This window comes from Dicentrarchus labrax, unplaced genomic scaffold (assembly GCF_905237075.1).
Source record: "Dicentrarchus labrax unplaced genomic scaffold, dlabrax2021, whole genome shotgun sequence".
NCBI classification, from domain to species: domain Eukaryota; kingdom Metazoa; phylum Chordata; class Actinopteri; family Moronidae; genus Dicentrarchus; species Dicentrarchus labrax.
The window spans coordinates 29761958-29788508 of NW_026136718.1; the positions used below are offsets into that span (position 1 = coordinate 29761958).

Consider the following 26551-nt stretch of genomic DNA (forward strand, 5'->3'; position numbering starts at 1 on the left):
GTCATGTACTCCTTCTGCATTCCTATAGCAGTAAAATACAGACCCCAGCTACCTGTTACTGCCCGAGAGAGAGGCAAATTTGAGTATTAGACTGGATTAAGCAAAGTTACAGTCTGCCTTGTATGCAGCAGTGCAGTGTCAGGGAAAAGTTCACCTAGACCAAGGCTGCGGTTGACACCTCTTGCCCTTTAATAAATCATAAACACACTGAGGATGAGGGGATGGGTGGGCCAACGTGTGTAGGGTTTTAATATGTGGATTTATTGTTGTTTTGCCTGGCCTTTTAAAATAGTTTTCATAAAACTATGTAAAAACTTTTTTGATTTCTACCTTGCGGGTCTCATTTTTGTACTTACAACTGCAGTGAGTGTCTCACACATTTTCCAAAGGCCTTGCATTGCTGAAAAAACAGGGCCGAGTTTGTCGTGGATGGCATTGTTTTTCCTCCCTGGTGTTTTCTATCTGTGGAACAAAAGAGCAGCCCCTCAGGCAACGGTACACACATGCCAGGCACGTCGCAGTGATGCGAATCACGTCCTTGAGTCATGCATGCATCTGCAGGTATATCTCTCAGCCAGTGAAGCCAGGATCCCTGCTGTCACTCACAGGCATCTCCCTTCCAGAGCATAGCATCTTCAGGCTGCCTCTCTATTTCAAGTGCTTTTGTTCCTCAGATCAGTCATTTGCCCTTGTGGCATCGTCATTTAAATGTGTTAAGATCTGACGGGGGGGGGGTCCAGAATGGCATATGTGGCTCCTGGCTTACTACCTTTAATAGTGTTAGTGTAGTCATAGTGTTTGGAAGTGCATTCATAGATAACTTTTTCATGCACAACAAACACAGATCCCGACAGAAAAGACATACGATCACTTTCATACTTACACGAATACACAATGGCAGAGAAGAATTTGCAAAATAGACTTTGAGTTACTAGTTTGGCTTCTGACTTCAGTTCCTATGGCTTCTATTTTTCTGGAACTTCATCTGAGTAGAAGCTGGTGACTAATCGCCAATGAGTGCTTTGCTAAAGAACTGGCTCTCAGCCAGCCAGTTATGTATTTATTTGCAGTTTAACAAGCTACTCATTTTTCACATATATGATACAAACTTAACATAGAAGTTGAGAAATGTGTGTGTGAGTAGGAGTAATCTGGTTCATAGAAGGTAGGTTGAACCAACTCATAACCAGCACTAGCACCAGCCCAGAACTAGCACTTGGTTTGTAGTGCTGGAAAGGAGGGTTTATCAGAGGAGTGTTTGGTCTCTTCATTTGAATACCTCTGTGTACCTTTTAATGTCCAGTCAGGTTAGCATTGATCAGCTGATGTTACTACAATTAAACTTTCCGAGGTCAAACACACAAAACTGCAATTACATGCGGCGGTTTCTCCTCATGCATCGGTTTGCTCCACCCACCCACTATTACAGCTTTTACCAAGAATTTTGGACAACACTTGTTTCATGGTGTTAAGAACAGAGCAGCAGAGCCCAGATTCAGTAAATGACACTCAGTGGAACGTGATTCAAGCCTGTACAAAAATAGAAACCTAATCACATTCATTGAAAACAGGGGAAGTAAGCTTAGCTTTTATTGCTACTGCAAAGCTGCTGGCAGGGTAGCCACGAGAGGAGAACGGGAGAGTAGGAATGAAAAGAAAGGGGGGCTGGAGACTGAAGCAAAAGGGCACTGCGGCTTTCTGTGGCCCCCACTGCTCGTAAACAAGCTGGGATGTGTGAAATTGGATAAAAGAAAAAGGCCATATAAACAATGTGATCACTTACAGCAGAGAGAGGAGGGGGGTAGAGCAGTGAACGGCAGCTTCCCCTGAACGCAGAGCCCTGTGGGAGTGACAGAGAGGTAAGAAGAAGAGTGAGAGGTGGGGAGAGAGAAAGAGGGAGCTTAATGGGAGGATAAGATAGGTGGTGGTGGGCGGGGGGTGCACAGACATACTTGAGAAGGCGAGAAATGCTGCAATGATTGGAGAGAGAATGACTCGGATGCTGGAATGACTTTTTGATGTAGGAGGGAGAGAGATGGTGAACTTTAAGGAGAAAAAACAGAGAGGAAGAGAGAAGGATGGCAGTGCAGAGAGGACTGGGGATTGTGGGAAACACAGTGAGCCTTGTGGATAGTATCCAGTTTGTCGCAGATAGATGAGCTGTGAGCGGAAGGTTCCGACTAAGGTGGAAATCTTTGGAGTTCTGGGAAATAACAGAGCTGTCAAAATACATTAGAATCAGACCTTGTTTCTGCTTATTCTGTCAGTCTCTTGCTCTTCTTTGGGGGAGATTATGGACAGTGAAAACAATAACAAAATGTTCATCCACCCACTGCTATTAAAATGACTTTACCTCTTTGCACAACCCACCTCCGCTCTTCAGCTTGCAGACATAGCAGCAGTACATTTTCTACCCCTGAAGGATTACTATCCATCAGGTAGTGCAGCTGAGATTGATCACTTCCAAACTCCCCCCCTGAGATTATCTAAATATCTTTTAGAATATGCGTCTGTGCCGTCTAAAGCTCATTTTTCAACAAAAAAAAAAGTTTTCTGAGTCGTAGGCAGTACTTTGCTAAAACTGCCAAAAAGTACTACAGAGAACAGAAGGCTGAAAGAGTGGAAGAGACAGATGAGCTGAACATGTTATCTAGCTCCAGACCTTTTTAGCTGTTAAAGCTTCAAGCTTTCTTCTATAGACTATTTGTAACAGAGTTGGAAAAGTTAGCTGCACCCAGTCTTCTTACAGCAATGTTAGGAGGCTGCATGTCAGTGTGTGTGAGAGCAGGGAGGCTCTCACTTTGATAAAAGAAACACAAGGTCCAGTGTGTAACATTTAAGAGGATCTATTGTCAGAAATGGAATATAATATTCATAGGTATGTTTTCAGTATTGTATAATTACATGAAAAAAGGAATTGTTGTGTTTTTGTTACCTTAGAATGAGCTGTTTTTATCCTCTACTACAGAGTTTTTCATGTTAAATGCCATATTTCTACGGTAGCCCGGAACGGACAAACCCTGGCTCTAGATGAGCTGTTTTGTGTGTTTATGTGCTTACAGTGTGTATAAGTGTGTGTGACCCCCAGGAAGAATAGCCCATGCTTATGCTGGTGCAATGGGGATCCTAATAAACAAACAAAAATAGGGCCTTTTGTGTTTGTTGGGAGTTTCGCGGGCATCTCTTTAGCCCTTGGTTGAGTCCTAGTCCACACACATTCACACACCGAAACACAGCATTGGGAACAATTTGGGTTCAGTATCTTGCTCAAAGATACTTTGACATGTGGCAGGAGGAGCCGGGGATCGAACCAACAACCTTTTGTTAGTTTGTTAATTAGAGGACGACCGGCTCTTCCTCTGAGCCACAGCCGACCACAATGGTCCTTTACTAAATTGCATTGGTTTGTTTATTTATTTATTCATTCTAACTTGATCCTTGTGTGTTTTGTGGACTAATTTCACTTTAACCTGGGTATGCTTGACTACATTCTGCTTTAGCTTCTCCAGAATTTTCAATTAAATAAAATTTTATTTTTCTCACCATTGCAACAGTAGCTGCAAGAGAAGAAGAAAAAACTCCCCAGGGGAAATTCAAGAAAATTAAAGATTTGCTGAAAAAAAAATGTTATTCAAAGAATGAATGTCTGCTAATGTACTATATATACAACTGTTGTAACAAGTCATGTAGCCTCAAGATGTAGAGACTTCATCAAAACAGCCAAAACAGCAAAACAAGGGCGACAGCTTAGTCAGGGTTAAGATTAGCGCCATCGATTTTATCTACTGTAAGAGGGCACTTTTTGCGGCCTGAATATGTTTTAACATTGCTGCACTGTAGTCTCAAAACCAGAAAGAAATTAAATAAAAGTCATTGAAGGGAATGGGAATTGGGAATTGGGAATTGGGAATTTGGGTTTGGGAATTAGAAAACATTTGTTCTGACCAGAATCATCAATAACCAATGAAATCACCAGAATTCCCGCAGTGTGTTGTATAGTTATACACCACAGTGCTGTAGTTATTTGATGATGGAGAACAGGGGGACTGAGCAGATCCATCACAAAAGGTAACAACACCAAAACAAAAATACCAAGTAAATAAGACAGTTGCCATGGGGTTGTAGGAAACATCAGAGGAAGGAGCAGAGACAGTTTGGCTGTGGGAGGATAAGCCTGGAGCAAGCCAGCTGCCAACTGGTGCACACTGACTGTTTTGATGTGGATGACAATTACTCAGAGACTAGCTACACATGTACAGCATAAAGTCATTATGAAAAAGTTGACATTATAAGCTTCAAACAGGGGACCTACGCGATTCACAGCACTGTGTCCAGTTTTACGGAGTAACCATACTCTGTATAGTTAAAAATGGCTGGAATCTCTGTGACGTCCTTCATAGGTTTCTGAAGAGCTGTTAAAGCTCAGTGTGGTCAGCTCTGGCCGTCACCATCTTGGCAGTCCTGACTCCACCAGCTCCCAGTTAATCCAAAAATGGGCAAAGAGGTGGAGCGTGGGTGGAGCTGAGTTGAGCTAAATGAAGCCTGGTTACTGAAGCGCCTGTGACGTCACCCACCTGTCATGTAAAGCGTCTATGCCCTTAACACGCTAAACTTTAAGCCTTAATATAATTGAATCAGGTGAGTTATATAAAAATTCACCCCCTGTACAGTTGTAATGAACGGGAAAATTTGCTATTCCAGTACATGGACTGTTACACCAGGGAAAATAGGACTATTGACCCACTGTATGCAAACGTTAAGGACGCATACAGCGCCACCCCTCTGCCTGCACTGGGGAAAGCTGATCGCAACCTGATTCTGCTTCAGCCTCAATATAAACCAAGAGTGAGGAGACAACCCACAACAATGCGCTCATTCAAGAAGTGGTCTTTCGAAGCAGAGCAGGCTCTAAGAGACTGCTTTGGTAGTACAGACTGGGATGTACTGCAGCGGTCGCACTGTGGGGGATGTCGAGGAGGCTGTTGACTGCACTACTGACTACATCAACTTCTGTATGGATGTTGTTGTTCCTGTAAGAACTGTGCGCTTCTATGCCAACAACAAGCCCTGGATTACGAGTCACGTCAAGGGCCTTCTTAACCAGAAGAAGAGGGCCTTTAAAGACGTTGATCAGCAGGAGCTCAGACGCGTACAGCGGGAATTCAGAGTCCAATTCCAGGAAGTGAAGGAGCAGTACAGAGGGAAGCATGAAGAACAACAGCATGAAGGAGGTGTGGGATGGGATGAAGACCATCACTGGCTACAGCTCAAAGCATGGAGCCACCATGGAGGGAGATGTGGAGAGAGCAAACCTGCTGAACCCGTTCTGCAGCAGGTTCGACCACTGCATCTCGTTCACACCTCAGGTCACCATACCTCCTTCTGCTGCTGTCTCTCTCTTGTCCCCTCAGGAGCCACAGAGGAGCTGGTTGTCCCACCCAGTATTACGGCAGCCCAGGTGTGTGGAGAGCTAAGGAGGCTTCATCCCAGCAAAACAGCAGGTCCAGATGGAGTATCCCCTCGACTTCTGAAGGCCTGTGCATTGGAGCTGGGACACCCCCTACAGCACATCTTTAACCTGAGCTTGGAACAGGGGAGGGTCCCCAGCATAACTAAGGGATGGTTCAGGACTTACCTGAGCCAGCCCTAACTAAAGGCTTTATCAAGAGGAACGTCTTTAGCCTACTCTTAAATGAGGGTGTCTGCCTCCCGAACCACAACTGGAAGCTGGTTCCACAGGAGAGGAGCTTGGTAACTGAAGGCTCTGGCTCCTGTTCTACTTTTAGAGACAATGGGAACCCAGCATTCGGTGGTACTGTTGGGTCTCTGTAATTAATGTTAAAGAGTTCGGTCTAGACCTGCTCTATTTGAAAAGTGTCCTGAGATAACTTCTGTTATGAATTGGCGCTATACAAATAAAATTGAATTGAATTGAATTGAATTCAGAGAACGTAGTGTTCTAGTGCGGTAATAGGGTACTGTGAGCTCTTTAGATATGAAGGGGCCTGACTATGAAGAGCTTTATAGGTGAGGAGGAGGATTTTAAATTCTATTCTAAATTTTACAGGGAGCCAGTGCAGAGAAGCTAGTACAGGAGAGATATGATCTCTTTTCCTAGTTCCTGTCAGTACTCGTGCTGCAGCGTTTTGAATTAATTGGAGCATTTTAATGGACTTATTGGGGCAACCTGATAATAAAGAGTTGCAGTAATCCAGCCTAGAAGTAACAAATGCATGGATTAGTTTTTCTGCATCCGTCTGTGACAGGATGTGTCAAATTTTTGTAATATTACGTAAATGAAAAAGGCAGTCCTGGAGGTTTGCTTTATGTGGGAATTAAATGACATGTCCTGATCAAAGATAACTCCAAGATTCCTGACAGTGGTGCTAGAGGCCAAGGTAATACCATCTAGAGTAACTATATCTTTAGACAGTGAGTCTCTGAGGTTTTTGGGGCCAAGTACAAGAATTTGAGTTTAACATCTGAAAATTGCAGCTCATCCAGGATTTTATGTCCTTAAGACATGTTTGTAATTTAGATAATTGATTAATTTCATCGGGCTTGATCGATAGATATAACTGGGTATTATCTGCATAACAATGAAAGTTAATGTAGTGATTCCTAATAATGTTGCCTAAGGGAAGCATATATAAAGTGAATAGAATTGGTCCAAGTACAGAACCTTGTGGAACTCCATGACTATCTGTAGTATTTATGGGGGATTCATCGTTAACGTGTACAAACTGAGAACGATCTGATAAGTATCACTTAAACTAGCTTAGGGTGGTTCCTTTAATGCCAATTTGATGCTCAAGTCTCTGTAAAAGAATATTATGGTCATTGGTGTCAAATGCGGCACTAAGATCTAATAATACAAGTACAGAGACAAGTCCATTGTCGGAAGCAATCAAAAGATCATTATTAACTTTAACCAGAGCTGTCTCTGTGCCGTGATGAGCTCTAAATCCTGACTGAAAATCCTCAAATAAGCTATTGCTACGTGGAAAGTCACACAACTGTTTGGCGACTACTTTCTCCAGAATCTAAGAGAGGAAAGGGCATATAGAAGAAAATAGAATAGAATAGAATAGAATAGAATGCCTTTATTGTCATTGTACACATGTACAATGAGATTAAAAAGCCAACTCCAATAGCAGTGCAAAAAACAGTACAATTATCAAAATATATACAATATAAACATAGGACATAAAGTAATAGTACAAAAAAAGTGTGTCAGGGCTGGATACCAGAGGAGAACAGTGATGTCAGTTTCATGGAGAATGAGTTGGGGAAAGAGGATACTGATGATGGTGAGTAGGAGACTGCCTGGGGGATGAACTGAATAATCTGTATGGATTTTTGCAGCAAACTATGGATTTATACATCACCACAATCTCACTGGATCATGTTGTCTGTTCTGCTCTAATCCACACACTCCTCTCTTCTTTCTCATCTTAACCCACCAGCCCCACCCAAAGGGAAACACATCATTGTTAATTGATAATAAACAAATACACATAAATATGTATCTTTAAACATCTACATAAGTAGACAAACCTATCTACTGTAATATGAAACAGGTGTACATTAGAAACAGGCCTCCTTTATTTCTCCTGTTTTTATTGGTATATATTATAGGTAAATATCATACTTTAGTAACAAGCTGCTCTGCTTTCAGATATTTTTCTGTTTTAATTTCCTGTTCATTTAAATTCAGTATAATGTAACAACAACCATGTCATACTCACCTCTTTGCTGCTATTCTCTGACAGAAATACTTTTTAATTCTCTTTTTTTTATTTCTCTCATTGCTGGTTTCTTGGATGCCTTCAAGCATTGCATGTTCTGATAAGCTTTTAATTTGAAACATATACAGGAAGTCTTGGGGTTAATTAACAGTACCTTAACACTGATTGCAGAAAAAGGAGAAGAAACTGGAATGAATTAGTGAATGAAAACAGTAGTTCTGAAATTCAGAGCAGCAGGGTGTGATATAACTCTGCTGTTGCAGTTAGAATTGGTAGAAATGTATATTATGCTGAATTTACTGTGTCAACATTAAGATCTGACCAGTATTGTAAATTAACTTGCAAATATAGAACATAGAACAATATGGAAGGCAGGCTCCTAAATGTTACACACTGGACTTTAGGAGTGCAGCCTTCTGAGTACCTTTGCATGGTCATATCACTGCAGAAACGGTGTCTATTAGTCACCATAATCAGTGAATACTTGTGTTCATAAATTAGTATTAGTCTCAAAAACCACATCGCAGTCCCGCTCAACTCTCTATTTTGGTTTCTGTAGCAGTGTAGGTTATTTAAGAGTTCATCTCAGTCAAGCATACAGTTCATGGCTCTGGGATTCCTTGCCTTTACTCTGTGTAATGGCTCTGTTGACTGCCATAATCAAAGCCATTTTTACTTCCCATTTTATTTCCTTCTACTAGAAACACCAATACCATCTTAGCACATGAATGTCCATGAGAAAAGTTCTTTAGCTTTTATTTCATTTTTGTGTAACTTCAAAAGATTTGCACAGTACATCACATGTATTCCCGTAAAATTCTCTGAAAAAGCGTGATTCTAAGTCATGTTTCCTGTACCTTTTTTATATTACAATTTTGGCTAGAATACATTACATGTAAATGGATTTTTCAAGCCACCGTATGGAAGACAGTCGGATTAAAGCGCTCGATTTGATTATTCAGAAATATTATGATACTGACTTCCATCTGGGAAGTAAAGAAAGCCTAAACAGCTATGAAATGTACTATCTTTATGGTGTGTATGGCTAGATTCTGATATGTTTGTAAGGGTCTAAAACCATGACACGTCAAAATGCATTTGTTTCATTTCAGCATTCCATAACATGACAAATGTTCAACAAATCTCTTACAGCCACAAAGTTCATGTATAATTCATTCGTAGCTGTCAGTTCTGATATTACAAGCCCCCACAATGAATGTTGGAGTGAGAAAGTGTGTGAAAAATGTGTTGAAATTAATGAATCAATAAGGAGGCAAAGCTGGTCTCGGGGTGACATTGTTTTAACAAGCAGCATTCTTCAGTTGTGTTTACAGCTTTCACCCAGAGGATCTGCAGCCTGAGCTGGAGCCGCTGCAGCCTTGTTGAGCCAGAGCCCCATCAGGCTCACAGGAATATTTATAGTCTCATTCACTAACACAGTCCAACTTGCTGCACTTGTCTCACAGAACATAAAGTGACAAGCAGCACAGTTACTTAAAGTGAATTACGCCTCGCAAATTGATCCATGTAACTCCCATTTACTGTTTATTATGTTGCCAATATCCAACTGCTTACAAATCTGCACTGCAGCTAACTAATCTGGATAGAAAGATCTTTCATGCGCAAGAACTGAACTAGCTTTCTTTGAAAGTTAATGATGCAATGATATTTTTCATATCTTCTAATGATGTGATGTTCTGCACAGCCCCACCCCAACCCCCACCACTGCACCAGAAGTTTTTTAAAGTAAAACAGAAGAGTTTTACTCCCTTATCTACGTTGACTATGTTGACTAATATCCAGGTGTTTTATGGTGTTAAAAGGGGCACTCTACTAATTTTACATACTCAGAGGATAATACTCGGCCTGTCACAAATGGTAAATGGCAAATGGACTGTACTTATATAGCGTCTTTCTAGTCTTTCGACCACTCAATGCGCTGTACACTACATGCCACACTCACCCCATTCACACACATTCACACACTGGTGGCAGTGGCTGCCATGCAAGGTGCCAACTGCTCACCAGAATGGAAACTAAACAGAGTCATACACCGGGAGCAATTGATGATCGGGAGCAATTTTGGGTTCAATAGGGGGGAGCAATTTAGTGAGAGGCTCGAACTGCCAACCTTCCGATTAGTGGACGACCCGCTCTACCTCTGAGCCAAAGCCGCCCCAACAACAGTTGTATAAAGTGCACTGTGTCTCTAGAGGAGTTTGTCAAGTTTGAAAAAATGACTCCTTGGCTTGGACTACACAGAAACTACACATTAATAACATAGTCTGCAATCCAAACTGGGGTTATAGAGTCTTGAATATGTGGGCATTTATTGGCAAGGAGGGCCTAACAAATTGATGGAAAATTTAGGATGCAGCAGTTTTAGGAATTGAACCATATTACTGGGGCTAAAAGTCAGGATATCTCCATAGACTGTATAAAGTATGTAAGCAGTCTATCTGAAATCACCCATAAGTTCCTGAAGAGCAAACCAAACACTGGTTGTAGATGGGGCCTTTTGCATTCTTCATGGCCACCGTAGTTTCTCTTAAAGTTGGGCATTTTAATATGGGGGCTTAAGGAGATTGACTAACTGCTGGAGCCAGCCTCAAGTGGCCGTTAGAGGAGCTGCAGCTTTTGGCACTTCGTGTTGGCTCCATTTGCAGACACAGAAGTTGCCCCTTGCATATTTCATGTTAAAATTTCAACATTCTTTGAAGTCCCCCAACTTAATGGAAGTGAAATGTTGAATTACTGGAGTACTCTTTTGAGCAGCAACAGATAGTGGCAAAATTTATTTTTATTCATGGAGAAAATAAGTGTGTTTCTTCTCTTCAGTTTAGAAAAAAATATGATAATTGACACAAACAGACATCTGTTCATATTTGTGCCTATTTTGTGTTGATTACTGACTGGAGGTCATAAGCAGTAAACAATAAATAAAATGTTTCAGTAGCTGTGTTTCAATCAGCAAATTTTTATGCACATTTTGAAGAATCGCATTAGAAAAGTAAGAAAATTCCTCAGTTTCACAAAAGAGTTAATGAGCTTTGTGTACGATGAAAACATTTGTTTAAGAAGTTCTGACATAATCATTTAATTGGAAGAGTGACTATTGTGACCGGTGGTGTCAGTAATCAAGAAATATCCATCACGTACACAATTCCTGGTACTGCAGCATCAAGTAACATTAGATCACCAATTTACACAGAATATAGCCAAATGGTGAAATTGTTCCAACAAAGAGACAACGTCATCTGCTACCCTGCTGACATTGCAAATGCAGTCTCAGTTGTTTTTATGGTCTCTTCTTAAGTTAGCTTATGTTAGCAAAACGCTAGCTAACTAGCTAGCTAATCTCCATCAATCATTAACCATCAAGTTACGTCTGATAGCTAATGTTAGCAAAACTACACTGAACAAAATTATAAACACAACACTTTTGTTTTTGCCCCCATTCATCACGAGCTGAACTCAAAGATCTAAGACTTTCTCTATGTACACAAAAGGCCTATTTCTCTCAAATATTGTTCACAAATCTGTCAAAATGTGTGTTAGTGAGCACTTCTCCTTTGCCGAGATAATCCATCCACCTCACAGGTGTGGCATATCAAGATGCTGATCAGACAGCATGGGTATTGCACAGGTGTGCCTTAGGCTGGCCACAATAAAAGGCCACTCGAAAATGTGCACACAAATGACTACAGTATAAATGGCATCACTCCAGCTAGACTGCACCACAGTAATCCTAATATTCCCAACACATGCATTAAATGTAATAAGCAGAGGGGGTCCCTGTTTCCTTGCGTGTGGGAGTGCACACAGATAATCTGCTTTTGGGAAAAGGTGCTGGATTTGACCAGTCAGATTGCTGGTAAAAATGTGCCTCATAATCCTAAATATATTTTATTAATAATATTTAGCCTGACGATTTTGTTCCCTCAAACAATGTCAGGTCCTTACTTAATGTCTGTCTCTTGGAGGCTAAATGGTGTATTGCGTGTTCTTGGAAGAAAACAACAATTTGTGGATTTCACAGTGGCTGAGAGGAATGATTTTTCACTTCGCTTTTGAAACGATAAAATATTTCACCAAAAAATGGAAAAATTGGAAAAATTTGAATGTTTTCTACAATTTCCTGGAACATAACAAAACACAAAATAATGGATGGCATGATGAACTGAACTAACTACTAATGGGGCTAGTTTCCTTTAGTTTTCTTTTTGTATGTTGTTATTTTTTCTTTTTTTCTCCCCCTTTGTATAAATTGTAAATTACAAACCATATATTTTGGATTATTATTTTCTTTTTACATTTATTTCTCTTTGTTTATCTTGTTTTTGTTTGATCGTTTTCCACTTAGATTATGTCTGTTTCAGTAATTTACCTTACTGTCTTCCTTATGGTAGGTAGGGAGACCCAGCAGCCTATTCATCCAGACCATGGTATAATGATTTTTTTTTTTTAAAGTTATTTAAAAATAAGCTCAGCTTTTTGTAAATGTAATGTTTGTTTTTGGCTGTTTTTCCAGCATTTCCATGGCATTGTGGATGCATTTAGTCCACAGTATTTGTTGGCAGAGCAAACAAGAGCAGAGCCAAAGTTAAAGGCCCATTTTTTAGACCTTGACCATTTACACCTCAGATTAGTGTGGAAGGTGAGCATTATTTTGATTTATCTTCAAAAGATGAAAGGCACCTTGTAGAGAGCTACTAATGCAATGCAGCAGCTTTTTTATGAGTGGGTCCCCATTTGTTTTATCTTGTGCACGTGCATGAGCATGCACATGCATTTCCTCCAAAGGTGACACCACAGACAGTCCTGCCAAAGGTTTCACACTATTCTACTGACCTGTGCATGTAATGTGCACAAAAATGCAGCAAATGGATGTAGGTTTATCTATACAGGAGTAGCTGCACTGTGTGGAGCACCACGACCCCCTTCTGACATTTGAATAACACACCATTTAGTTTTAGTCATATTTTAGTCATCTGAAATCTTTTAGTCTTAGTCTAGTTTTAGTCGACTAAATATCATAAGAGTTTTAGTCTTAGTCTAGTCTTAAGTCTTTTAGTCTTAGTCTAGTTTTAGTAGACCAAATATTAGCAGATTTTAGTCGACTAAATCACGGTGGTTTATCTGATAAAATAACCTTAGTGTATATGCTAACCTTCACATGTATTTCTGGATGAGTCGTCTGTAAATGTCACTTCAAGTTGGCGGTGTTTTTCCCAGCAAATTTTTGCTCCACACGGTTTACAGACGGTCTTGTTGTCCTTGTTGTCAGATGTGAAGTGTGACCAGATGTCAATTCTTCGTTTTCGTCCTAGACCTAGCTCTGACATTTCTGTTGTTCATGAGACATTGCCCTCGGACCGGGTGCACTGCAAAACGTTAGCGTGTTGCTAACGAGCGAAGTCAACTGAAATCGGCCAAAACTGTGTAACTAAGACTGTGCAACTAAACACAACTAAATATAATGCAAACAACCTAACTGTTGTGAAAACGTCCTCGAAACTGTGCGAAGTTCTGCAAACTCGTCTTTGTTCTCCTCCTGTGTAACTGCTGCTGCGTTTGTTTAGCTGTTGCACCTGCATTTGCCACGACTTTTTTAAATGCCTCTGCTGCTTCTGCATAGATCAACCTACCCTCAAAGATTCGCTCTGATTGGATTTCTTCCCAACTTGTCCCACAAGAAGAGTAGTTCTGATTGGATCTCTTCTCCCTTCGTCCCTCCCTAACATTTCCGTCTCATTTTTATTCGTTGACTTAAGTGTCAGTTATATTTCATCACAGTCTTCGTCATCATGTCTGACTTTTTATTTAGTTTTTATTTAGTTTTCGTCTGTGAAAAAGGTTCGTTGACAAATATTTTTCGTCATAGTCTTCGTCAACGAAATTAACACTGCATTGTAGCCATCATACTGTCTGAGGATAGCAATCACCCTTTGCTTTTCCTTTCAAGTTAGCGACATCTGGATCATGTTGCATTTAAATAAAGTCTGGCTTGTAAATAAAGGTCAAATCTAATCTGGACACCTCTGCTATCTGTCGAGGACACTGAGAGACAGACTGATGACTGGTGGCGGCTGTGGTGCAGAGGCAGGTCGGGTCGTCCCTTAATTGGAAGGTTGTTGGTTCGATCCCCAGCTCCTGGTGCCACATGTCGAAGTATCCTTGAGCGAGATACTCAACCCCGAATTGCTCCCGATGCCGTGCATTGGTGTATGAATGATTAGTTTCTGTTTTTTACCATCGCTGAGTGAATGTGTGTGAAAGGGTGAATGTGCCATGTAGTGTAAAACCGCTTTGAGTGGTCGGAAGACTAGAAAGGCGCTATACAAGTACAGGTCCATTTACCATTTACCATTTACTGACCCTTGCATGTTTCAGCTGCTACCTGTGTGGATTGGTGTCCTTGAAGAAACATCACATTGGTAACACAGCAATGGTCTAAACCCAGGAAAACTGAGAGTTGGCAGATTAAATCAGTTATCATCCATCCCAAGGCAAAGTGTGGGATTATCACATTGTATGTCAGTTTGGTGATGTTGGATGTTTAGCCACATAGATGACACAACACACAATCTCACCAAGTGAGACAGTACAGTTATATTTACTTGAGCATTGTTGAGCGTCCTGATATGCTCTGTTGTGTTGTGTGTAACTCATTGACTGTGAAGTAACTCATCCTCTGGTCATTTGCAGCAGAGGACATTTGCGGCCAGCCCGTTCTCTGAGCCCATCACGGTGAAGCTCCACAGTGGGATGACGCGACAAACTGAGGACCCAGAGATGCTGTGGGTGATGGGTCCAGTGCTGGCTGTCATTCTCATCATCATCATAGTCATTGCTATTCTACTCTTCAAGAGGTGAGTCTGACAGACAAAACAGCACACGTACATTACGATATATTTCCGTGTAGACACCCTGGATATGACAAGGGACTGTAGGACAATTATTAAAGTACGGAGGGGTGCTCACTTTTCACTTTTTAAAAACACACTTTTTAAAAACTTTTTAAAAAACACAAAGCACAAAAACACAAAGCCCTCCCCAGTATTATTCATATTCTCTTTGTTCCTCTCCTTGATTTAGAAAAAAAAACTGCACAACAACAAACCCTCTAATATTGTAAGTGGGTAGCACTGTTGCCTCATGAAAAAAGTATAGTGTTGCTGCGTAATGTTCAGATATTTTTCTTATTACATTACTATGGAAATTGTGATATCCCGTAACACTTTATTTGGATAGTCTGCCTGAAGATAGTTTATGCAGTATTTGTTTCAACATTTCAACAGCTTATTAGTTGAGATTCAACAACCGTTTTGTAATTATTACACCACTGTGTTTAAGGTTTAGGCACACACAAAAAAATTCTGTGTTATGGTTCATGTGCATGAATGGTCATATATACTATACTATATACAATAGATAAATTAGTCTGCATCTACAGACAAAGCAAAACTGCTGAATGTAACAAATAAACTACCTGTAAACAGACTATCTAAATAAAATGTTGCCAAGATTAATGTCAAGTCTGTAAATAGAAAAAAACTGCTATGTAAGTCTAATCCATATCCCAGCATTTATCAGCTGTAAAAACAGTTACACCATCCCACTCATTGTAATTTAAATACCTGTTCAACAGTAGTGTTAGCATAAGAATTATCTTTTTTTGTCATCTGTTATTAAAATAGCTAGTTAAATGAATAGTTTGAGTATACCTTGAAGGCAGTGCATGCTCATTGTGTTCCTCGTATCATCTAGCTGAGTGATCATTTTAGCAAAGTCCAGGGAGAGACCTGGAGCGTTTTCTTCAGCGCAGCAGATGACAAGAACATTTTACAAGAGTCAGGCACCAAGAAATGTTCAGTGTGAAGAGTATTTCAGAGTAGAGACAGACATCCATCTTGGCTGAGCCGAAGGCAAAGGTCCTTCATGGCATATGGGAGGAAGACACTGTGAGTTGCCCCGCAGCCCTCCTCTTCCAGGCTAACAGTTGGCTTGTGCGTCCTGCGCTTGAGTCAAACATCTGGAGCTGCTCACTGGGCTGACGGGGGCTTCCATATGGCTACTACTCTGCTCTGCTCAAACAGCAACACTATCTCATGCCTCCTTTTGCTTTCGTTCTCTCTTGATGTGTCTGAATATTTCTCTGTGATGAGAAATCACTTGATGTTTTGCATCTTTTATTCTTATAAATCAAATATCCATACATTTCTGCCCAACATGTTCCTTAACATGTATTGTAGATTGTTGAAGGTGTGTTCCCTATCTTCCAGGCAGGCAGTAGATTCCATTTATTTCAGTCATGAACTTTTTACCCTCGTCATCCAGCACAACCGCCTCCTTGTGTCTCCAAATTTTATAAAACGTCCCTGAACATATTCCAGGCAGGTATTACGTTGTCACTGCCAGGGGCGGATCTAGATAAATTCATGGGGTGTCCAGAGGGTGGCATGGAAATTTAAAGGGGTGTCAGAAATACATGCTGATTTAATCACAATCATGAAGATCTTTGAACTCAAAACCATTATTATGGCACATTAATAAAACATTGAATAGAAATATCTAAAGGTGGAATTAGAAATCAACACATTGTTTTATTTCCAAATATGTGTCTTTTGTCATTGAATTAAATCCTATCACTTAATCGTAATTTCTAGGACAGGTTTCAGTTATTGTGTCACTGTAATCACTAGCTAAAAAAGCAGCAGTCCAACAGATTTCCCACCAAAAATGACCCAGTTGCATTGAAATAGCGCTAATGGATACAGAATTTCCTTTAGGGTTACAGCGCAATGAAAATGTGTTCACCAACCTGGCTTGGAATAAATTGTTAATATGATACTTAACATAACAATTGTATTTTGCTTAATCTCCTTTATATTTGGTGGTAAATAAGTAAGAGACCTGTCCTAAACTCACTCTGCTTCCACAAATGCATTGAAAGGTTGACATCAGGGGAAGTTTACAGTATAATTGTGGCAAGGCAGAGAAACAGAAATCAATAAAGTGATGCAATTTCACATGCTTACTTTGATCTCTGAGTACAAAGCTCATTTACCTGCAACTGAATCCCTCGATGTTAGAATTCAAGGTGAACTCAATGAACAATGAACAGTAAATAAGTATTTATGATGATTTTGGATCCTCAGACTTGAACAGATGTGTAAAGCGATTAAGGCTTACTGTAGCCGTTTTAAGACGAGATATGGTTGCACCTTGGTGTTTGTAAAGTTTGTGTATCTTTTTGTAGTCCATTCTCTTTCTTTTTATCTTATTGTCTTAATCTCTTATTTTCATACAAGCCCGGACGGATGTTCAAATAAGCATCAGCTATCAACACTAAGATAATGTTTTCAGTCTGTCTGTATGTCAATCTATATTTACCAATCAGTCCCTATCAAATAAACTATAAATAAATAAAGAATGCCGAATTAACTAAATCATGTTGCAGATATGTAAAAAGTCTGCATTCATACTTTGTTGGGTCTATATTTTTAAAATGCTTGTTTTCTGAACGAGTTCGAATTGATCAGGGATATGCTAACTTAGTTCATAGTAAAGTAAAACCAATAATTAGAATCAAGTAAGAGACACATATTTTAATCACTTAACCACTTTTCTCTGAGCAATGTCCTTTTATGTCCAGTCTCTGCATGAATATGAAGTAGTATCATAGAGCTCTGGTGGGGGTGGCACCTGCAAGAGAGAGGAAAAATGCGCTTTTTTATCCAAAATGTTTTTCTGTGTGAGTGCCATTAGACTTATTTAGCTTCTTTAATTGTCTTCAGTTTTCAGTCGCGGTTTGGTTAGGGTTAGGCAACTAAAACTGATTCCAGCTCACTGTGTTTGTCTAAAAAAAATGTAAATCATTATTAATAGATTAATAACACTGCCTATGTGCTCATATTTTTTCATTGGAACTGCACAACAATTAATTTGAAGGATTTGGTATATCAAACTGATAGACATGGCACTTTAAAAAGTAATAAAAGAATATGTGTGGAAGCTGAAATCCTTACCAGCTGGCTGTGGCTCAAACAGAGAGAGCAGGGAGGAGCAGGAGTAGTGAGTAAGGTGCTGTAATGTGCTCTGTCAGGTGCACTTCCTGCTTACTGTGACACTGTGGCATTCCCACTGCTGACAACTTGTAAATGAATCCTTTCTTTCTGCCTCCTTGTTTTCTGTCTGCCTGCATCCTGTGGACGCAGCAAACAAGAAAGGTTAGTACCTCTGTCTGTTCTTACACCACTAACCCCCCCTTCCTTTGTAGCTGTCGGCCTGCCTCTAACAATCCTCCCTGCTGTGTGCAACATGCTTTTGGGTCAGACATGTCTGTGTTTTCTGACAATGATGATGTGAAGTGGCAGATGCTTGTTGTTTCTGTTGCACTTTCACAATCATACCACCATGCCAATTTCTCTGAGCTTCAAGCTTCATCCTCAGACATATCAGCCTCAACTGACAGCACTTGCAAGCATGTGTGTCTCATATGTCAGGGTGTGTGAATATGTTTTTGCACTTTTGTTTCTTTGTGTGTGTTTCCACAAATCCCACTGATCTTCCCCCCAGAATCATCCTTCCGCAGTGCTTTTGTCACCTCTCAACCCCTCACACACCTCCAGCTTCACCTGCAAAACAAACGCCAGGCCTGAATCCAATCCTGATATCACCTAGAGGCAATAACTGACATCACAATGACCTTTTCACTCCTCTATTTGTGTTGCCTGCCTGACCTGCATAATACATATTGACTGTCTTCATAATACATTCAGAATCAGTCATTTGTGTTTTGGTTTGTTATTTTGAAAAGAATGTTGTCTGAACTACATTATCTAATGATAAAAAGTGACTTTTGTTGCCATAACAACCAGCAGCAGTCACTGCTATATAACTATAGTGAAACATTCACTCAGTAGCACTTTTTTCTCATTGTAACTTATTATTTTAGTCAAACTTTATTGAAACTAAATTCCCCCTCAGAACTCAGTGTTTCTTCTTGTTCCTACACTGTGATGTTTGAATGCTGTATGTACAGAGTTTGACTCTAGAAGGATGTTTTCACATTCATCTACTGAAAGTGGAAAGTTTCTCTGTGCTCATTGAAAAACTGATTTTTAAGGGGCGGGGCCTACCAGCATGATTTGTGACATCACAAATAGTTAGGAAGTCAGTCCTGGTCCAGTATGCAACTTGTACAGTGTGATGTAGAAACCTGAAGCCACCAGTTCACATCCACTGAGAATGGACTTTACAATGAAGAACGAGACATCTTGTGTCCAGCAGGAAAACTTTAGAAATGAACAACATTTGCATATTCAGATTCTGAAAGTTATAATCAGCTAGGAGAAGTAGATGACTTTTTAAAGATTTTAATGTGGACATTTTTTGTGTGGGAGAACCATATCGGACACATTATTGTTCCAGACTATGTGTGTATATACATCAGTCAGCCATAACATTATGACCACCTGCCTAATATTGTGTAGGTCCCCCTTTGCCACCAAAACAGCCCTGACCCATCGAGGCATGGACTCCACTAGACCTCTGAAGGTGTACTGTGGTATCCAGCACCAACACGTTAGCACCAGATCCTTTAAGTCCTGTAAGTTTTGAGGTGGGGCATCCATGGATCGGACTTGTTGATCGGAAATGCAGCACACTTAGGCAGGCAGACAGTCGGTAATGACCTTTATTTTCAGCCCGTGGAACAAACAAAGCAAGCAAGCAGCAAATGATATCGTTAAATTCTGGCTTCAGGCTGTGAACACTCAGAGTCTCTTGCAGGAGTCGGGGAGTCGACTCAGCCGAGCCAAACCGGACCTCCCGTGTGTATAGTTCAGATGAGGGCTTTCTGTACTCACAAGGTGGCTCACGGTAGAGCGGAGAACCCCAATTTTCCATAATTTATCAGAGCAGTTAGGAAACTGCTTTGGTATTCATCCTGAAGAATGTCCATGATAAATAAAATAATAGTATAATGTAGGTGGTAACATATTGTTATTAAAATGAGTGACATAATTTGATTTCAAAAAGTATGAATTTAAAAGAATAGTTCAATACTTTGGGAGGTACTTTTATTTGTAGAGTGAGTGAGAAGACTGAATCAACGTCATGCCTGTGTGTTAAGGGCAGAGCTGGAGTCAGCACTTGGTTAGCCTAGCTTAGCATAAAGACTGGAAGTAGGGGGAAACAGCTAGCCCAGTTCTGTCCAAAGTTAAAAAAATGTAATACACCGACCAACACCTGTTGTTGTATCTTGTTGGTTTTATCTGAACACAGAAACAACACACAGTTCTTGGTTTTAGTGGGAGCTTTGTTCTGGGTCTATTTCTTGACAAACAGTTTATCCATCTAGCCAGTGCCTCTGTGCAGTGTGTGTTGCTATAGTGTAGGTAGCTGTTGTTCACCCAGAAATAAATAAAAGAGTAACTTAACACTAAATATACTTTTTTCACTTAGTAAATTACATGTAATTTGATTTCACTATCTATTCATCAAGGTACCACTTTATAGAGTTCAGAAGTTATTGTCCTTTTTCCACACACCAGGATACTCTGCCCCAGAACTACCAAGAGCTCTTGGTAGATGTATTTTGGGCAGAGCCAGACTAGCTACAATTATCTTTAAATAAATAAAGTTTACACAGCAACATCATTTGGAGGATATCGGTTGACTGTTCTACTTCAAACAAATCTCCAAACTCAATTTAGAGATGTTCAGTGGACAGTTGCTTTTCCCACTTTCAGATGGGGGAAAAAAAAAACTGAGTGTAAATTGAAAAAACACCAGTCATTACATGTCTCTCTCTCTCTTTATCATCTTGAATAAAATTCAAGGTGCCAGACAGTATTCAGTGCTTGAATGTTAGTGGAGGTCAAACACTGTATGAAAGCACTAGACTGTATTGTACTAACAAGAAAAGATGCAATATGTCAGGCAGTAATAATAATCATTTAGTCAGTCCTTCCATCAAACTTCCAGCTCTCTCACTTTGTTTCGAGTGTAATATGGATGTAATAAAGCTTTCAGTTCGCAGGACTATAGTGAACACAGCTGTATCAGCACTTAGTCCTGATAATGTGTTGCATGCAGCACCACATGCATCCATTAGACATCTCTGTTGACACCAGACTGCTTCACCAATTGCTCAACCTGTTTGTTTTCACAAAGTCATATGGGGGAAATTAGGGATTTTAATAAGCAAAAATCAGAACCCCCCACTTTAAAACCAGCAGTGGAAACACTTAAGTGGGTACTTGACATTAAACATACTGTGAAATTCACTGCTTTCCATGAATTACACTGATTTCACTCAAGATGGGAAGTCACCCAACATGGTGGATGAAAGCGTTTTTATTATTAAAACTTCCACAACAGTATTTCAGCACCAGTGACCTAGCCTGCCCTATTTCAAATAAATCCGATTACTGACCACCATCCGCCACAACCACTAGTCAAGATCAATATCTCCCTTCATGAAAAATTAAACAGTTACATGTTAATACGATATAACCCAGCTGATTTAATCACATCTGACTTATTCAATGACAAAGATATGAAAAATTAATTAACTTAATTTGTTCCCACACATCTCAAAATGACATAATTTTTCAATCTAGGGATAAGAGATTGTTTAATTATTAATAAGTAATTCCCAGGACGTCATTTTGTGTAACCACCAGTATGGATTCAGAATAAAACAATGTACACAGGTTATTTAGCTGGTTGATAAAACTCCTATGAACAGTAATGAATACGCTTTGGGTATATTTTTATATTTTTGGATTTAGGGAAAGCTTTTGATACATCTGCTCATAATATTTTACTTATTAAATTGTCACCTAATTCTTTTAATGGACAACAAATAGCTGTCTAATTATATCACTAATCCAATTCAATTAAATTTGCCAATTCATAACAGAAGTTATCTCAGGACACTTTTCAAATAGAGCAGGTCTGGACCGTACTACTAAAAGTATTTACAGAACAACAGTTCCCACCATGAGCAAGCACTTGGCAATGGTGGCAAGGAAAAACTGCCTTTTAAGAGTAAGAGGCAGAAACCTTGGACAGACCCCGGCTGGGTGGTCGTCTGCTTCGACCAGTTGGGGAGAGGGGGAGAGGGGGAGAGAGAGAGAGAGAGAGAGAGAGAGAGAGAGAGAGAGAGCACAAGAACTCCGGGGAAAAAGTGAAGTTAGTAACATGCATTAATGGAACATGAATGAGTGCAGAAAGAGAGAGGAAGAGAGGAGCTCAGTGCACCATGGGAAATCCCCCGATAGTCTAGGCCTATAGCAGCATAACTAAGGGATGGTTCAGGACTCACCTGATCCAGCCCTAACTATGAGCTTTATCAAAGAGGAACGTCTTAAGCCAACTCTTAAATGTGGAGAGGGTGTCTGCCTCCTGAACCACAACTGGAAGCTGGTTCCACAGGAGAGGAGCTTGGTAACTGAAGGCTCTGGCTCCTGTTCTACTTTTAGAGACTATAGGAACCACAAGCTCTTTAAGATATGAAGGGGCCTGACCATGAAGAGCTTTATAGGTGAGGAGGAGGATTTTAAATTCTATTCTACATTTTACAGGGAGCCAGTGCAGAGAAGCTAGTACAGGAGAAATATGATCTCTTTTCCCAGTTCCTGTCAGTACTCGTGCTGCAGCGTTCTGAATTAATTGGAGCGTTTTAATGGACTTATTGGGGCAACCTGATAATAAAGAGTTGCAGTAATCCAGCCTAGAAGTAACAAATGCATGGATTAGTTTTTCTGCATCCGTCTGTGACAGGATGTGTCTAATTTTGTAATGTTACGTAAATGAAAAAAGGCAGTCCTAGAGGTTTGCTTTATGTGGGAATTAAAGGACATCCTGATGGAAGATAACTCCAAGATTACTAATGGTGGTGCTGGAGGCCAAGGTAATACCATCTAGAGTAACTATATCTTTAGACAGTGAGTCTCTGAAGTGTTTGGGGCCAAGTACAAAAACTTAGGATTATAACATCAGAAAATTGGAGCTTATCCAAGTTTTTATGTCCTTAAGACATGCTTGTAATTTAGATAACTGATTAATTTAATTGGGCTTGATCGATAGATATAACTGGGTGTCATCTGCATAACAGTGAAAGTTAATGGAGTAATTCCTAATAATGTTGCCTAAGGGATGCATATATAAAGTGAATAGAATTGGTCCAAGCACAGAACCTTGTGGAACTCCATGACTAAGTTTAGTGTTAATAGAGGATTCATAATAAACGTGTACTAACTGAGAACGATTTGATAAATAGGATTTAAACCAGCTTAGTGTGGTTCCTTTAATGCCAATTAGATGCTCAAGTCTCTGTAAAAGAATATTATGGTAATTGGTGTCAAATGCGGCACTAAGATCTAATAATACTAAGTACATTGTCGGAAGCAATTAAAAGGTCGCTATTAAGTTTAACCAGAGCTGTCTCTGTGCTGTAATTAACTCTAAATCCTGACTGAAAATCCTCAAATAAGCTATTGCTATGTAGAAAGTCACACAACTGCTTGGCAACTACTTCCTCCAGAATCTTAGAGAGGAATGGGAGGTAAGAAATGGGTCTATAGTTGGCTAAAACCCCTGGGTCAAGAGTGGGCTTTTTAAGAAGGGGTTTAATTACAGCTACGTTAAAGGACTGTGGTACATATCCTGATAATAAAGAAAGATTGATCATATCTAGTAAAGAAGTGCAAGTTGATGGCTTCGATGTAGAAATTACTGAAGTTTGTTGATGCAGCTCGATAGCAGGAAAACAGTTTAAATATATATCTGATTTTACATTTGCTAAAATTCCTGAACTTAGAGGGACAGCGATACCTGTTGAGGGAATTTGGTGATTAACTTTGTCTCTAATAGTAATAATTTGATCATAAACGAAGCTAAAGTCGTTACTACTGAGGGTTATGGGGATATGTGGCTCAATAGAGCTGTGACTCTCTGTCAGCCTGGCTACAGTGCTGAAGAGGAACCTAGGGTTGTTCTTATTTTCTTCTATTAGTGCTGAGTGATAGGCTCCTCTGGTATTATGGAGGGCCTTTCTATAAGTTTTAAGATTATCTTGCCAAATTGAGTGATATTCTAATCATTTGGAAGAGCGCCATTTCTTTTCAGAGTTCCGTGCTTTTTGCTTTAATTGGCGGGTTTGGTGGTTGTACAACGATGCTAGTCTTCTATGTCTTAATATTTTCCTTTTTATAGGGGCGATAGAATCTAGTGTTGGTCGCAGTGAGCCACTATTAACGAGATGATCAATTTGAGAGGGCCTAAAGTTTAATAAGAGTCCTCTGTTAAATTCAGACATGGCATTGAATTAAACACTGATGAAATCTCCTCCTTAAATTTAGCTATAGCACTGTCAGATAGACATCTGCTGTAGGAAGTTTTGCCTAATGGCTTATAATCTATTAATAGGAATTCAAAAGTTATTAAATAATGGTCATATAGAAAAGGATTTTGTGGGAAGACTATTAAATGTTCAATATCAATGCCATAATATAGAACGAGGTCAAGAGTGTGATTTAAAACAATGGGTGGGTTTATTTACACTCTGACAGAAGCCAATTGAGTCTATTAATGATATAAATGCGTTACTAAGGCTGTCATTGTTAACTTCCACATGAATATTAAAATCACCTACAATAATTACTTTATCTGATTTAAGGACTAAACTTGATAAAAACTGAGAATTCAGATATAAAATCAGAGTACGGTCCAGGAGCGCGGTACACTATAACAAATAGAACTGGCTGCAGTGTTTTCCAGGATGGGTGAAAAAGACTAAGAACAAGACTTTCAAATGAATTATGATGTTCTGCTATCATAGTACATATCACAGTCCTGTTTTGCTGACTGACTGATTTAAGCATTTCAGTCATTGTGCAGCTCATAAAAATTGTAATTGGAAGAATGTTGCCAATACATGTTGGGTTATTGAACTTTAATGTCGGGTCAACAACATAAGGGGATTTTTTCATTTTGTTACAGTCACTACAAATAAGGTACACTAGAGGGCTGCCACTGGTGGCTGAAACCCATTTTTGTGATATAAGCATCTTATTATAACAATGGAGAATATGTTGGAGTTTGGAGAATAAAGTTGTAGCATTAAGGAGAAATTTTACATTTACAAGATGTTGTGAGGTTTGTTTTTCTCACTCATCTCTGCATTTCTTGGCGATTATCACATGCTGCCAGTACCAATCTGGGCTGATAAAACCAAAAATGTTTTAAACATTATTTTTCCTTTTAAAAAAAAAAAAAAAAAAAAAAAAAAAATAGTTATTGTGACCTGGCCTAACTTGGTCACATGGTTACCTTCTCTCATCACGCTGGTTCTTCTTTCCCGCAGGAAACGAACATCTCCAGCCAAGGACGAGCACATGGCAGGGGTCAAGGACTCACTGCTGGCCCACTCCTCAGATCCTGTGGAGATGAGGAGACTCAACTATCAGACACAAGGTATGGACACACACACACTCACACACACACAGAGACAGACACAGCTGTCCCGAGAGAAACATTATGTGTATTTTCACCTTTCTTAAAAGTATTTTTATCATATTTATACCCTATATATTTATTTTTGCTGTTGACGCTGTTAACTGTTAATACAAACTTAACACTTCCTCCAAGTTTATCTGTTGTCTCAATAAATTCAACAACAGTTCTTGCTCTCGTTCACCATTTACTTTACTCTGATGCTCCAATCGGCGGAACAGCATCTTTTGTCTGTGCCTTCATCATACAGCAGCTATTCAGCAACAAAATCCATGTAGGGAGGAGGTTGAGGTGGGTAAATGGGTTTAACTCTTTCCCCTGGGAGACTATTGCAGACAGTTGCAGTTTGTTTAAGCTTAGGTTTATGCTGTGCAGTTATAAATAACCACATTGGCTATTTCATCCCGGATGCAAATAGCATCTGTTGGCATTGTTAAAATAAAAATAAAAACTACTTTATTAGGTTAGATAATAAAACTTTTATAAAAACAACTTTTTGTCATATTTGCTGAGACTTTCAATATATCCTGACAGTAGCACATGAGACAGATAATATGTATATAGTGAAAGAGTACAGTGAAAGTTTCAGAAAATATGACATTATTTCTTTAAAAATAACCCATTGCAGCTTTAATGTTCAGGGTATTTGTATTTCAGTGGGAGGTTTTAAACTCACAGTTTGTCATTGTTTTTCGACCATGTTCCTCTCTCAATCAGATGGGTAGCACTTACCTCAGGTAGCAGTAGGAGGGAATTTGGCAGATGTTGTTTACACCAAGATAAATTCATTAACTCATTTGGCTGCCAACCTTTGTTCTCCCTCTCAAATTGACAGATGACATCATGTGTACTCATGCTATAAAGTGAAAATTGTGAACTTTTAAACATGCTTTACTGTCCTTGAGTATTTCAATTTTACGCTACTTTATAAATAAGACAAATACTTCATACAACATTTATATATTTAGAGTAGGCTCAAGACGTTCCTCTTAGATAAAGCTTATAGTTAGGGCTGGATCAGGTGAGTCCTGAACCATCCCTTAGTTATGCTGCTATAGGCCTAGACAATCGGGGGATTTCCCATGGTGCACTGAGCTCCTCTCTTCCTCTCTCTCTCTTTCTGCACTCATTCATGTCCCATTAATGCATGTTACTAACTTCACTTCTTCCCCGGAGTTCTTGTGCTTTCTCGTCTCGCAGGTTCTCATGGATCCTGGTGGAGCCTCCTGCCATGGTCCTGCTTGACTGCCATTGCTAATATCACTGATATTATT

The 26551-nt window shown here is 39.7% G+C and overlaps 1 protein-coding gene across 16 annotated transcripts in view; it reads left to right on the plus strand.

The window, feature by feature from the left end:
* The window catches only part of ptprfa (protein tyrosine phosphatase receptor type Fa), a 283480-nt gene that overhangs the window by 215914 nt on the left and 41015 nt on the right, over positions 1-26551 (plus strand). For 8 of the 16 annotated variants that reach the window (XM_051377736.1, XM_051377739.1, XM_051377740.1 and 5 more), the window contains 2 exons: positions 14457-14620; positions 25129-25238. In XM_051377736.1, coding sequence (XP_051233696.1) covers positions 14457-14620; positions 25129-25238 — 274 coding nt within the window. Of the gene's footprint in view, positions 1-14456; positions 14621-17968; positions 17981-25128; positions 25239-26551 lie in introns of all 16 variants that reach the window. The other 8 variants (XM_051377735.1, XM_051377747.1, XM_051377733.1 and 5 more) reach the window with 3 other exon arrangements.